General features: G+C 45.0%; 1 protein-coding gene across 1 annotated transcript in view; it reads left to right on the top strand.

Moving 5' to 3' along the window:
- Positions 1–4,266: 4,266 nt before the first annotated feature.
- The window catches only part of LOC138835352 (alpha-2-macroglobulin-like), a 42,742-nt gene continuing 32,225 nt past the window's right edge, over positions 4,267–14,783 (top strand). The window contains exons 1-7 of the mRNA XM_070033953.1: positions 4,267–4,427; positions 8,338–8,521; positions 9,948–10,104; positions 10,196–10,248; positions 11,494–11,514; positions 12,745–12,913; positions 14,475–14,559. Of these exons, the coding sequence (XP_069890054.1) occupies positions 4,342–4,427; positions 8,338–8,521; positions 9,948–10,104; positions 10,196–10,248; positions 11,494–11,514; positions 12,745–12,913; positions 14,475–14,559 (755 nt within the window). The 5' untranslated portion in view covers positions 4,267–4,341. The remainder of the gene's footprint in view (positions 4,428–8,337; positions 8,522–9,947; positions 10,105–10,195; positions 10,249–11,493; positions 11,515–12,744; positions 12,914–14,474; positions 14,560–14,783) is intronic.

Below are 14,783 nucleotides of genomic sequence, written 5' to 3'. Positions count from 1 at the left end.
GTTATTAATGTCGTGGGATTTTCTCCTCCCTGTATTTTGCTTGTCTTTTCCCCCTTTTTTTCCCCTTTCTACCTCTTTTTCTTTTACTTTTTCTTTAAAAAAAAATTGTGGGCCTACCACTTTGCTTGGATTCCTAGTTGGTGCTCTACCACCTGAGCCAGGCTCCCAGCCTAGTTTTTTGCTGGTTAACCGGAAATAAGCATCGCTCAGACTTTTCTAGCCTCCGCTATTTTTAGATATTGAGTCTTATCATTTCCTCCTTTTGCAAGAAATGTTGGGAAACTTGTTCCTGGGTCTTTTATTTCCTTTTCAACAAAGAAATCTAGTTTTATGTCCTTGTCTCTAAATCCAGCCAAGAAACTATGAGACTATAAATGATATTACAGGTATTGATAAGAGCAGCCTGGAATTGAATAGCACCAATCCATAGATTGATCATCTTCACAATTTATGAGAAATCAAACAAACATCATTTGCAGCATTACCTTCCTAATTTAAGTCATTAATCTAATCCCAGCTGCTCAGAAGGCTGAGATCTGAGGATCCTGGTTCAAAGCCAGCCTGGGCAAGAAAGTCCCTAAGACTCTTATTGCCAATGAACCATCAGAAAACCAGAAGTGGCGCTGTGGCTCAAGAGGTAGAGAGCTAGTCTTGAGCAAAAGAGCTCAGAAACTGTACCCAGGCCCTGAGTTCAAATCCCACAACCAAAAAGCACAAGAAGCACCAGGCTCCCGTACTGAATTCTTCCCTATTCTTTCACTATTCTTTTCTTTGAATTTAACATTTAAATTTAAATCAATATATTATGAAATCATACAATCATTTGCCATTGTTTTCTTTATTTTGTATGCTATTAACAAGTTCAGGCCTCAAAGCTGACAAAAATAAGCTGGAAAGTAGAGCTGTGGTTCAAATGGTAGAGCACCAGCCTTGGGCAAAAAAAGCTAAGGAGCAGCACCAGGCTCTGAGTTCAAGGCCAGAGACAGGCACAATTTATTTCCTATTTGAAATTCTGTTACACTTTGAATCAATCTATCATGAAATTATACAATCATGTGGAATGTTTTCTGTATTTTGTATGCCAGTAGCAAGTCTCTGACCTAGTAAAAAACCTTCTATTGATGATTCTTTTGTTAAAATGTTGTCTTGGCCAGGTGCTGTGGCTCCCGCCTGTCATCCCAGCTACTCAGGAGGCTGAGATCGGAGGATCAGAGTTCAAAACCAGCCTGTGCAGGAAAGTCTGTAAGACTCTTATCTCCAATGAAACAGTAAAAAGCCAGAAGTGGCGCTGTGGTTCAAGGGGTAGAGCGCCAGCCTGGAGCCAAAGAAGCTCAGGGACAGCGCCCAGGCCCTGACTTCAAGTCCCAGACCTGGCAAGAAAAAAGAAATGTCCTCTTTACCTGACTTATGAAAAGTGTCACCCAACTTGTGTCTGTGTTGGAACTATAGTATGTCTCTTCTACAAGCAAATATGTTCAACTTCCTAGGAATATTAATATTTAACTAGTTCTCAAAATCCCCCCCCCCAACCATAGTCCAGCCGCGTCCCTCCTGACATTCCTGCTGCCCAGCTGTTTTCCTGTGTTATTCACGCCATCAAAATAGCACAACCCCTCCACAGCCAGCTGGAACACGTCCATTCTCATTTCCTGGAACTGTAGCTCCCAAGTACAAGCCTGGAGCCTTTGGACAATCTTCAGCCTTTCCTCCGCTTCAGCCTTTCCTCCGCTCCCACTCAGCCCTGCCCAGGTTCCAGATTTGTTTCTTCCCCCTCAGGCCCATTTTCTACATTCCATCATTTCATGGAAAAAAAAAAAAAAAAAAACACAAATCTGAAGCTCGACCCTGCACCAAAACAGCTTCATCTTGCCAAATGCCTCTCTGCTTGGAAGCCAGATTTCATCATCATATTCATAAGCGATTCAGTTGTGTTTTGTTCCGTGGTTGGGGGTGGGACTTGAACTCAGGGCCTGGGCGCTGTCCGTGCGCTCTTCAGCTCAAGGCTGGTGCTCTACCACTTAAGCCACAGCACCAATTCCTGTCTTTTGGTGGTTCCTTGGAAATCAGAGGCCCCTGGACTTTCCTGCCCAGGCTGGCTTCGAACTCTGATCCTCAGCTCTCAGCCTCCTGAGTAGCTGGGATGACAGGCGTGAGCTACCCAGCACCCAGCTCAATTCGGTCAGTTCCTTCATATCAAATAGTTCACACCAACGTTCCTTCAGGAAGAGTCTTCCCTGAGCTTTACTTTGCACACTTCATGCCCTAATTTGCCATCTTCCCACCAAGACTTCATCTTCGGGCTGTCACTTGTATTTTAGAGAATTTATTTGCCTAAATTCTCCCATAGTTCCTCACAGGGACAAGTCTGGATTGTGTCCCCTTCATCTGCCCTTAGGACATCCTAAGCTTCTCTAGTACAAATGTTTGTCTAGCCAAGTGCTGGTGCGCACGCCTGTAATCCCAGCTACTCACCAGGCTCAGATCTGAGGATCGAGGTTCAAAGCCAGCCCAGGCAGAAAAGTCCAGGAGACTCTTATCTCCAATGAACCAGCAGAAAATGAGAGGTAGATCTGTGGCTCAAGTGCTAGAACACCAACCTAGAGCACCAAAGTTCGGGGACAGCGCCCAGGCCCTGAGTTCAAGCCCCAGGACTGGCACCAAAGAAGAAGAAGAAGGGGGAAAAATTCATCTAGGTCTTCAGCTTAGATTGTTTTTTCTGGTTTGTTTCATTTTCTTTGTACAAGTACTAGGGCTTGAACTCAAGGCCTCATGTTCTTGCTTGTTCTGTTTTGTGTTTTGTTTTTCTCAAGGTTGATGCTCTACTATTTGAGCCACACCTTCAAATCTGGCTTTTTGCTAGTTCACTGGAGATGAGAGTTTCACAGCCTTTCCTGCCCGGACTGGCTTCAAACTGCAGTCCTCAGATCTCAGCCACCAGAGTAGCTGGGATTACAGGCGTGCGCCACCAGGGCCTAGCTTTTGCTCTGTTTTTCATCCATATAAAAAGTAAGCATTTCCCGTGTGTATCTGTCTTTGCTTGTTTGGACATTCTTTGTAAGAGCTTGTGTGGGGTCCAGCTCTAATCAGATCCACACGTAGTTACACAATAACCAAATGATTGCTGGGAATTTATTGATGGGCAGATGAATTATTAAGCTGTTTTAGGAGTTAAAGATAGGACAGGAAAATCATGATTAGAAAGCAGGAAGGAAACGTGTTTCTATATGACAGAGAACAATAATAAAAAGTGTGACACTGTTCAAGATGTACAGTGTTCCTATGCCAGTAGCTCATGCCTGTCATCCCAGGTACTCAGGAGGCTGAGATCTGAGGATCTTGGTTCCAAGCCAGGTTGGGTAAGAAAGCCCGTGAGACTCTTATCTCCCATTAAGCAGCAAAAAGCCGGAAGTAGAGCTGTGTCTCAAGTGGTAGAGCGCCAACCTTGAATGAAAAAGCTAAGGGACAACACCCAGGTACTGAGTTCAAGCCCCAGTCCTGGTGCAAACAACAGCAGCAAAAAAGATGCACTGGGACTTACAAACTGCCTTGTTGTACCGAAACCCCTTTGAACAACTACTTAAAGACAATAACAAACAAATAAATGAACATTTAAAAAAAAAAAAAACATTCATTACAAAAGAAAAAGCTAGGCCCTGGTGGCTCACGCCTGGAATCCGCGCAGCAGGAGGCTGAGATCTGAGGATCGCAGTTCAAAGCCAGCCCAGGCAGACAAGTCTTGTGAGACTCTTATTTCCAAAGCACCAGCAGAAAAAAAAAACCAGCTGTGGCAGATGCATCCAGATGTGAAGGGTCCAAAAAGAAATGTTACACCTTACCTGATTTAGGTAACAACCACGTTTCAAAGGGCAGAAAAAGGTTTTTTTTTTTGGATCTGCTGGAGGCTGGGCCTCAGGGGTGAAAATTCTCTTTATTTTGAGTCTTTTGGGGGGTCCATTTGGGGATCCCACCCCGCCCCCCCCAAAGAACAAACCTGCCTATTTATCTTTTTAAGAAGGAAATTTAGGTAGGGCTGGCAAAGCTGATTAACTCCTTTAGTGGACAAAAGACAAATCCACAATAAAAACAAACAAACGGCAAAGGAAATCAGCATTACCAGGAAGCAAAATTGGCTTCCCCCAAGAATCTGGGTCTCTGGCCAGAAACTAACCTTTGCTTGTTACCCATGACCCCTTGCTGGAAGAAATCCTGTGGGTGGAACTTTCTGTTTGTCTCCAGGACAGACATAAAACCCAGCTGCTCCCCCCTGGGGAGCTTTGGGGAGCAGATTATTCTCAGGGAGAGAGACCACAAGGCACCGTGCCTTCTGGATCTTTCCACAGCATGGGGAGCTCCAAACTTCTTCCCTCCAGTCTGATTTTCTTCCTCCTGTTTCTTGTTCCCACCAGGGCCTCCATACCTGCGCAACCGTGAGTTTCCCCCTTGAAAGATTTCTCCTGGAAGATGGGATTCTCCATGTTCTTTTTCTTTCCTGTACTGCTTTGCTTTTTGCCTAGGATGTATTTGGAGGTTGGTGTTTTGGTTCTTTTTGTTTTCCCTCTCTTGAAAGACTGGCCACCCCCCCCCCCAACCTCTGCAATGGCTTTGCAATTATCATCTGCGTTTCTCCCTGGATCTCTGACTGTCCAAACTGTAAACAGATTTCTAAAGACAAGCTAGAGGAATCCGTGTTCAGATTCTCAGGTTTCTAAAGCTCTGTTAAGATCTCATGCTTTGGGCTGGGCAGGTGGCTCCGTGGTAGAGTGCTCGCCTCGCATGCATGAAGGCCTGGGTTCGATTCCTCAGTCCCACATGCACAGAAAAAAGCTGGAAGTGGCGCTGTGGCTCAAGGGGTAGAGTGCCAGCCTTGAGCAAAAGGAGCTCAGGGACAGCGCCCAGGCCCTGAGTTCAAGCCCCAGAACCAGTAAAAAGATCATACGTTTAGCCTTTCCTATCTACCTTTCTTAGTTGTCTATGGTATAGTTCTCTCTCTCTCTCTCTCTCTCTCTCTCTCTCATTGTATATTCACCATAGAACTACTATTAAAAAATGAGCAAATGAGAGCTCAATTTTAAATGCTGATGCCAAAACTAACAAAATTAAAGGAGTCTTAAGAATAGAAGAGAAAACTCTTTTGCAGATCAAATGGTGATTAATACAGTTGTAGCAAAAAAAATCAGGGATCGATCAGCAAATAGATCATTAGAAGCAATTCTTGATAACACAATACGGGGTGATTTAAGGCAGGAAACACAAACAGAGATTAAAGAAGTGATGGAAACGACACCACTTTTATTTGACATTTATTTGGCACAAGCATTTGTTTATCTTTGTGCCAGTCCTGGGGCTTGAACTCAGGGCCTAGGCACTGTGGCTGGGTTTTTTCATTCCAGGTTAGAGCTCCACCACTTGAACCACGGCTCCATTTGCAGCTTTTTGCTGGTTCGTTGGAGATGAGAGTCTCACAGACTTTCCTATCCAGGCTGGCTTTGAACTGTGATCCTCAGATCTCAGCCTCCTGAGTAGCTGAGATTCTAGACACAACTTAACAGCACCTGACACACTTACTGACTCATACATTTTATTAGGATGATAAAGGTGAGGTACAGAGGGGTGACAGTGACATTTCCTTTTGGCCCCTGTCCCCTCTTCCCTTCGCTTTCTCCCAGATTTTCCTTCCTGTCCCCACCCACAAGTTTGTAGAGTTCATTTCCACGTTGTACCCAGCACCCTCTGCTCCCCACCCCGCCATTTCTGCCTCTCCCCTTGACCCCCCCAAAGACAGATCAATGAATAAGCAAGACAAAATGAAAAGAAAAACATCAACAAAGAAAAATCCTCTTGTTTCCATTTCCAGTAATCTATTTTTCTAGGCATACTTCAGCTTAATCCTTAAAGCTACATTACACAAAGCAGTAACAGAACCAGTGTCAGACATTGCTTCATTCATTCTTGCAATCGGGGAATTCTAGTTAATAGATTCGCAAATTCACTAAGGGGCGGGGGGGGGAGGGGGGGGGACAGAAAATCAGATCACCGTTCTGGCCAAAGACATGTTTCAAAACTATTTTGGCTGCCTTGCACAACTATCTCACACCTGAAATCCTGGATCCTTGGGAGGCTGAGAGTTGGAGGATCACCCTTGGAGTCCAGTCTGGGCAGAAAAATTTGCAAGGTAGACCCTACCTTAACAATTGAAAGACAAGCCAGGTGTGGTGGCTCATGCCTGTAATCCAGGCTACTCAGGAGGCTGGGATCTGAGGATCTGGGTTCAAAGCCAACAGGGGCAAGAAAGCCTGTGAGAATCTTTTTTTTTGGGGGGTGGGGTTGGTCTTGAGGCCTGAACTCTGGGCCTGGGCGCTGTCCCTCAGCTCTTCAGCTCAAGGCTGGCGCTCTACCACTTAAGCCACATTCCCAGCCCTTGAGATATTTTTAACATTTTTTTGGTCCCTGTCCTGGGTTTGAACTCAGGGCCTGGGCACTGTCCCTGAGCTCTTTTGCTCAAGCCTAGCATTCTACCACTTTGAGCCACAGCCCCACTTCCAGTTTCCTGCCCGGGCTGGCTTTGAACTGCGATCCTCTAATCTCAACCTCCTGAGTATCTGGGATTACAGGCATGAGCCACAAAGCAGGTAACTTTTCAATAGACACTACTGAGTCTTACCTCTATCATAGTTAAGATCAATGAAAATATAGAAAACATATCCTTTTTTGTTATTTAGAATCATAATAAGAAAACAGAAGTTTGCTAGAAAGATATAGAAGAGGTGTACAGTGGCTAAAGATTATGCTAGCAAGTTGAATAAGCAAAAGTCTTTACAAACGCCTGGTGTGTGCAGATATTGGGAATTTCTCTGTGCTATTCACACAGAATCTGCTCCCTGAGATCCAGATTCAATCCCCAGCACTCCGTGGGGAAATGGAGTTTTTCTCTACCTGTGAGCTGACATGTAAATATTTAAAATGGAAACATCTACTGTTACAGGGAACTGGTAAATACATCACACTATGACTTGAATTGCTCATTTCTTCCCTTCTGGCCTCCAATTCCATATTTATAAGGTGAAAGCCAAGACCAGGATGGAAGGAGGTGGTGACTCTATTATTATGCATGTTGAATTAAAATCCTTTCGGACAACCACTTACATAGAAGAAAAATACATTTTAAAAAATGAAAATGTATTTAAGGGGCTGGGAAGGTGGCTCTGTGGTAGAGTGCTTGCCTCGCATGCATGAGGCCCTGGGTTCAATTCCTCAGCACCACATAAGGAGAAAAAGTCAGAAGTGGCGCTGTGGCTCAAGTGGTAGAGCGCCAGCCTTGAGCTGAAGAGCTGAGGGTCAGCGCCCAGGCCCTGAGTTCAAGCCCCACGACTGATAGAAGCTTTGCACAGGTAGCTCATGCCTGAAATTCCAACTACTCAGGAAGCTGAGATCTAAGGATCACAGTTCGAAATCAGCCCCAAGTAGGAAAACCTGTGAGCTTCTTGAGATCGCCAATGAACTAGCAAAAAGCAGGAAGTGGAGCTGTGGCTTAAGTGGTAAAGCATCAACCTGGAGTAGAAAAAGCTAAGGGACAGCCCCCTGGCCCTGAGTGCAAGCCCTAGTACTGACACACACACGCACACACACACACACACACACACACACACACACACACACACACACACACAATTAAAGTAAAATCAACATGGCACCAAAATAAAGAAAACCAAATAGGCCAGAAAACAAAAGCAAAAAATAAAAAATAAAATGGGGGGAGGGGGAGGAGAGGAGAAAAGCAAAAGCAAAATAGGAAGAAAAATTAAAATGAAAGCAAACCTAACATGAGCCAGAAAACAAAAGAGGGAAAAAGAAAGGAAAGGAAAAGGGAAACAGGGAGAGAAAAAATAAAATGGAATCCTTGCTGCGTGATTTCCCACCGTTTCTTCCATGCACACATGTAATAAAAGTCCTATAATTTGGGCTGGGCAGGTGGCTCAGGGATACCGTGCTCACCTCGCATGCATGAAGTCCTGGGTTCGAGTCCTCAGTACCACAGACACAGAAAAAGCCAGAAATGGCGCTGTGGCTCAAGGGGTAGAGCACCAGCCTTGAGCCAAAGAAGCTCAGAGACAGAGCCCAGGCCCTGAGTTCAAGTCCCAGGACTGGCAGTGACCACCAAGTCCCATAATGTGAATGCTTTTATGCCGTGCACCATGGTGTGCACACAAGCATCCTAAGGCTGAAACAGACTAGCAGAGGGCGGGGCCTCCTTCCTGTAGAGAGGAGGGCGTGGCAAGGACCACGGTTGCCATGGAAACCTGCCCAGCGCCTTCCTCCCTGTCTCCGGGGATGCTCCAGGCAGTACATGGTGCTGGTGCCCTCGCTGCTGCACGCGGGCACCGAGGAGAGGGGCTGCGTGCTGGTGAGGAACCTCAACGAGACCGTGACCGTGACAGCCGCCCTGGAGTCCATCAGGGAGAACAGGAGTCTCTTCCGCAACCTGACGGTGGAGAAGGATTTGTTCCACTGTGTCCAGTTCACGGTGAGTACAGACAATGCGCAGGGTCCTGGGGGCCTCGGATCGCCAGGCAAAGGCTTTGAGGACTTCCCAAAGGCATCTATGTAGAGCAATTAAATATAGATTTGTGGAGCTGGGGGTGTCGGTGGTGGGACTTGAACTCAGGGCCTGGGCACTGTCCCTGAGCTTTTGTGTTCAAGGCTGGCGCTCTACCCCTTGAGCCACAGCGCCACTTCTGGTTTTCTGGTGGCTCATTGGAAAGAAGAGTCTCGTGAACTCTTCTGCCCAGGCTGGCCTCCAACCATGATCCTCAGATCTCTCAGCCTCCTGAGGAGCTGGGGTGACAGGCGGGAGCCACTGGTGTGCCCTGCAGAGAGTGTGTGTGTGTGTGTGTGTGTGTGTGAATTCAGGGTGCTATCTTTTAGCTTTTGTGCTCAACATTGAGCCATAGCTTCACTTCCAGTTCGTTCTTTCTTTCTTTTTCCTTCCTTCCTTCCTTCCTCCTTCCTTTCTTCTTTCCTTCCTTCCAAGGACTTTGAAGGGAGGGGAGGGGGGAGGGTAGAGAGGAGAGGAGGGAAGGAGAGAGGAGGGGAAGAGAAAGGAGGGGAGGGAAGGGGAGGGAAGGGAAAGGGAAAGGAGGGAAGGAAAGGGAGGAAAAGGGAGGGGGAAGGGGAAGAGAGGGGAAGAAGGGGAAGGGAAGAAAAGAAGGGGAAGGGAGAGGGGAAGGGAGGAGAAAAGGGGGAGGGGAGGGGAAGAGAAGGGTGGGGGAAGGGAGGGAGGGGAGGGGGAAGGGAGGAGAGAGGGGATGGGAGGGGGTGGGGAAGAGAGGGGAGGAGAAGAGGGGAGAAGAGGGGGAGGGGAAGGGAGGGAAGGGGAGAGGAGAGGGGAGGGAGAAGGAGGGAAGGGTGGACAGGGATCCACACGAATTGTCCTCATAATCTAACCTGTGGAATTAAGACCTTTTTGTGCAACTAATTCCGAAGGAACCGGGACATGGCAGTAAGCACCACGCAACGCGTGTGCACCTTCCAATTAAAATGGGAAAAACGTAATAAAATGACATTTCTAAAGCCCATTGATCAGGGCTGAACAGGACTGATTAGAAGGCGTCAGGCCTTTGTTAGCATTAAAATAATACAGTGAGTCCCACACCCGTGGCCCCTGCCTGTCATCCCAGCAGCTCAGGAGGCTGAGATCGGAGGATCGCAGGTCAAAGCCAGCCTGGGCAGGAAAGTCCATGAGACTCTGATCACCCATGAACCACCAGAAAACCAGAAGTGGCGCTGTGGCTCAAGGGGTAGAGCACCAGCCTTGAACAAAAAAGCAGCTCAGGGACAGCGCTAGTCCCTGAGTTCAAGCCCCACGACTGACAGAACTTTCCAAAAAAAGTCTCCTGAGCAAATGCCCCAAAGGCAAAGGAGAAGACCCAATGGTCTCTTCTCCATTGCAGATTCCACCGATTCTCACCAGCGAGGTCATGTTTCTCACCATCCAAGTGAAGGGAGAAACTCAAGAATTCAAGAAGCGCAGCACAGTAATGATCAAAAACAAGCAGAGCCTGGTCTTCGTCCAGACCGACAAGCCCATCTACAAGCCCGGGCAGACAGGTGAGCACAGCAACCCAGCCCAAGCATCCCAGCCCAAGCAGCTGCCCACCGCCACCCTGCCCACCAACCAGGCAACGGATTTCTGTTTCAGTGCAATTTCGTGTGGTCTCATTGGATGAAAATTTTCGCCCCCTGGATGAAGTGGTAAGTCCCCTGTGGTCTATATAAACACATTTGCCTTGGTCTAAAATGGCTGGAAATATATTTGGGGTACTTAAGGGAGGACCAGGGATGGATGGGAATTATCTGCCATGGCTAACAGTACATTCCTGACGTTGAACTAGCACAAGAACTTCATGTAAAACATGACCCCAGGCAGGGTGGGGGATGCCTGTAATCCCAGCTACTTGGGAGGTGGAAATGGGAGGAGAACCAGGGAAAAGTGAGTGTGGAACTTGATCTGAGAAATGGACTAAAAAAAAAACAGACCAGGGACATGGTTCAAGTGGTAGGGTGATTTTCTAGTCAGTATGAGGCTTTTGTTCAATAAGAAAGAAGAGAGAGAGAGAAAGAGAGAAGGAAAGAAGGAAAGGGAGAAGAAAGAAAGAAAGAAAGAAAGAAAGAAAGAAAGAAAGAAAGAAAGAAAGAAAGAAAGAAAGAAAGAAAGAAAGAGAGAGAGAGAGAGAGAGAAGAGAGAGAAAGAGAGAGAGAAAGAGAGAAAGGAAGGAAGGAAGGAAGGAAGGAAGGAAGGAAGGAAGGAAGGAAGGAAGGAAGGAAGGAAGGAAGGAGGGAGAGGGTGGTAAGGGAGGGAGGGAGGAAGAAAGAAAGAAATTACCTCAGGTCAAAAGAGGAGGGAATTTGGAATTCTGTCTTGGTCTGAAATCCAGTCAGTTGTCCTGCAAATTAACCTCTTCCTTGATTTCCAAATCAGCAGATACATTAAATATTAGGCACAGAAAATTATCCACGGATGTAAGGTTAAATGATTTCGCAGAGCTTTAAAGTTGTTTCTGCACACTGGCCAAATCCCTGCTATGAAGGAAGATCGGCTTTTGTTCCTCAAGTCAGACCTTCACTATCTGAGAGAAGACGCGTGGTTTTATTATAAAGCAAACATCAAACCAGTTAATACATTTACGCCTATACATTTGATGTACGATGTACATATGGTGTAATGTATATGGGACATGTATATGTGACCAGGATGGTTTCTATATACAATATATGTGTGATGTATATATTAAATGTTATATGTTATATATATGGATATATTATATATTATATATATTATGGATATGTAGAATGCATTTTGTAATATATATGATGCTGTATGTGATGTATATCTATCATATCTAATAAGTGGATAGATGTACATTGATCTAGATCTATGTACAAACATGCCAGGTTTGAGAACACTCATGAAATCCATTCTTGTTTTTTGTCTTTCAGATTCGACTGCTATACATTCAGGTAAGCAGTAGGTATTCAATCATCAGAAAGAGAGTAATCATAAGCCTGGAGCTGGTGGCTCATCCTAGCTACTCAGGAGACTGAGATCTGAGGATCATGGTTCAAAGCCAGCCCAGGCAAGAAAGTCCGTGAGACTCTGATCTCCAATGAACCACTCAGAAAACCAGAAGTGGTGCTGTGGCTCAAGTGGTAGAGCGCTCACCTTGAACTGAAGAGCTGAGGGACAGCGCCCAGGCCCAGAGTTCAAGCCCCACGACCGACAAAAAAGAGAGAATCATTACAGGAAAAAAATGTCCTCATTTGAAAAGCTCTTATAAGAATTAATAGAAAATTTTTCTAAGATCCCATGGGGCTGGGTGGTGATAACTCACATTTCATTTCCCTCTTCAACCATTCTTGTTCACCCTGTGGGTTCTAGAGGTTTACTGTCTGTGGTTTCTAAGGCTCTAGATCTCTTCAGTTATTGTATCTCCTAGTGTCAATGTATCCTTTTATCTATTGTAATTAATTTAGCCCTAGATTCTAGGTCCCTTTATCTATTGTAATTAATTTATAGCTGGGTCTCTGTTGTAATTGATTGGTCTTTAAACTATGGTAACTAATCTAGCCCTAGACTCTAGGTCCCTTTATCTATTGTAATTAATTTAGCTGTGGACTCTATGCTTTATCTCTTATCATTAATTTACAGCTGGGTCCCTTTATCTATTGTAATTAATTTAGCCCCAGACTCTAAGCCCCTTTAGCTATTGTAATTAATTTATAGCTGGGTCTCTGTTGTAATTGGTTGGTCTTTTAACTATGGTAATTCATCTAGCCCTAGACTCTAAGCCCCTCTATCTATTGTAATTAATTCAGCCCTAGACTTTAGATCCCTTTATCTATTGTAACTAATTTACATCTAGATCCCTTTATCTATTGTAATTACTTGATCCCTTTATCTGTTGGGATTAATTTAGCCCTAGACTCTAGGTTCTCTCTAGCATAATTAATTTACATGCAAGTCCCTTTATCAACTGTAATTAATTTAATCTATGGACTTTAGAGCCCTTTCTCTATTGTAATTAATTTACCCAGGGACTCCACCCTTTATCTATTGTTATTTACAGCTGGGTTCCTGTGGCTATTGTAACTAATTGGTCCCTTTCTCTAATGTGATTAATGAGTGTCGTTATCTGTCATAATTAATTTACATCCGGGTACCTTTATCTACTGCAATTCATTTAACCACAGGATCCCAAAGGGAACCGCTTGGCGCAGTGGCAGAATCTCCAGCTAGACACCGGGCTCCAGCAGCTGTCCTTTCCCCTGGCCTCCGAGCCCCCACTGGGCTCCTACAGCATCACCGTGCAAATGGAGTCGGGGGTCACCGTCAGGCACCAATTCACCGTGGAGGAATTTGGTAAGGACCCCGGAAGAGCATGGAGTAAGCACCAGGGCTAGCAAATGCTTCAACTGTGACAGGTCTATGTCATTAAAAAGCTCAGCTCCGTGCTCATGCCTGTAATCCCAGCTACTCAGGAGGCTGAGGGTTGAGGTTCACAGTTCAAAGCCAGCCTGGACAGGTAAGACTGGGAAACTCTTTTATCTCCAAGGAACCACCAGAAAACAGGAAGTGGCACTGTGGCTCAAGGAGTAGAGCACCAGCCTTGAGTGAAAGAGCTCAGGGACAGCGCCCAGGCCCTGAGTTCAAGCCCCAGGACCTCCAATTCACAAAGAAGAGAAATCTAGTAGGGCTTGGAATGTGAGTTTATCTGGAACCTTCCCAACAATTAAGAATGGATTTGTAATAGAAGTCATTATATCTAAACCCAATGAGGATATCAGTGGTTTGTGAATAATCTTTCATATGGCTTAGAGATTGTGTGTGTGTGTGTGTGTGTGTGTGTGTGTGTGTGTGTGTGTGTGTGTGTGTGTGTGTGTGTGTGTGTGTGTGTGTGTGTCTTGGAGCTTGAACTCAGGGCTTAGGCACTGTCCCTGAGCATTTTTGTTCAAGGCTAGCGCTCTACCACTTGAGCCACAGCTCCACTTCTTTTTGGTCATTCACTGAAGAATCTTACAGACACTCACAAATGGAATGTTGTTATAGTAGTACTAGAAATTTACCATACCTTTATTGAGATAAGGATAAAATAACACCAAAAATGTACAAATGCATCAAAAGTAAAGATTGACCATAAATACGAAAACCAGTTAAACATAGAAATGAAAAATTATTATTTTAAATATGGATACACAATGGAAAGCAAATGTCAACATGTTGTGTTTAAAGAGAAATAATGACAAACAATACATGCTTATCTATGAATAATAATCCATATCTCAAATGCCTTTATGAACTCCAATGTTCTATGCTTGTCTTACACGTAGAACCTAGCATATTATATAAACATGTAGAATTAAACATTTGTTTTATGTAACAGTGTATTATTACAATAAAATAAAATGTCAGTAATCAATAAAGCTCACAAACACTGGAAATACACTTTGATAAGGACAAAAAAAAAAACAAAGAATCTTACAGACTTTCCTGCATGGGTTGGGTTTTTTTTTGTTTTTGTTTTTTTGCCAGTCCTGGGCCTTGAACTCAGGGCCTGGGCGCTGTCCCTGAGCCTCTCTGTACTCAAGGCTGGTGCTCTACCACTTGAGCCACAGCACCATTTCCAGCTTTTTCTGTTGATGTGGTACTGAGGAATTGAACCTTGAGTTGGTTGTGAACCAAGATCCTCAGCTCTCAGCCTCCTGAGTAGCTGGGATTCCAGGTATGCGCTACCCTAGTGTTAATGGAGTCTTTCCAAATGAACTCATCCATTGCCTCCATTTTAGAGTAAGGGAGATACAAATGCCCTTCCAAGCCCCAAAGTCCATTCATTAGACAACTATAAACAGAGAACCTAAAAAGATGAATACCTTTCTCCCTCCCCTAGGCTGCAACTCTAACTTTCTCTGTCCCCATTCAACAGTGCTCCCCAAGTTTGAAGTGCAAGTAACAATGCCAAGGATTATCACCATCATGGAACAAGAATTGAACGTCTCCGTGTGTGGCTTGTGAGCTGAGTTTTTTTTTTTTCTTCTCTTTTTCTTTTTAATATGTTGAGGGGAGTTATTGAAAGGAGACTGGCTTTTGTAGATCTTGTGGCTAATTTCTCTAGGACCAGTGGCAATGCAAAACATGTCTGCTGTTTTGGAGACTTTCCTGACTAGGAAATACTTATTCTGCTGCTTTTCTATTTTCCCCTTCTCATTTGCTTTCCGTGTCCTAATGCACATTG

Source organism: Dipodomys merriami, unplaced genomic scaffold, assembly GCF_024711535.1.
Source record: "Dipodomys merriami isolate MVZ:Mamm:240054 unplaced genomic scaffold, mDipMer1.0.p SCAF_233, whole genome shotgun sequence".
Lineage (NCBI taxonomy): Eukaryota > Metazoa > Chordata > Mammalia > Rodentia > Heteromyidae > Dipodomys > Dipodomys merriami.
The sequence above is the reverse complement of the archived record's forward strand: the minus strand, read 5'-3'. Positions and strand labels throughout refer to the sequence as shown.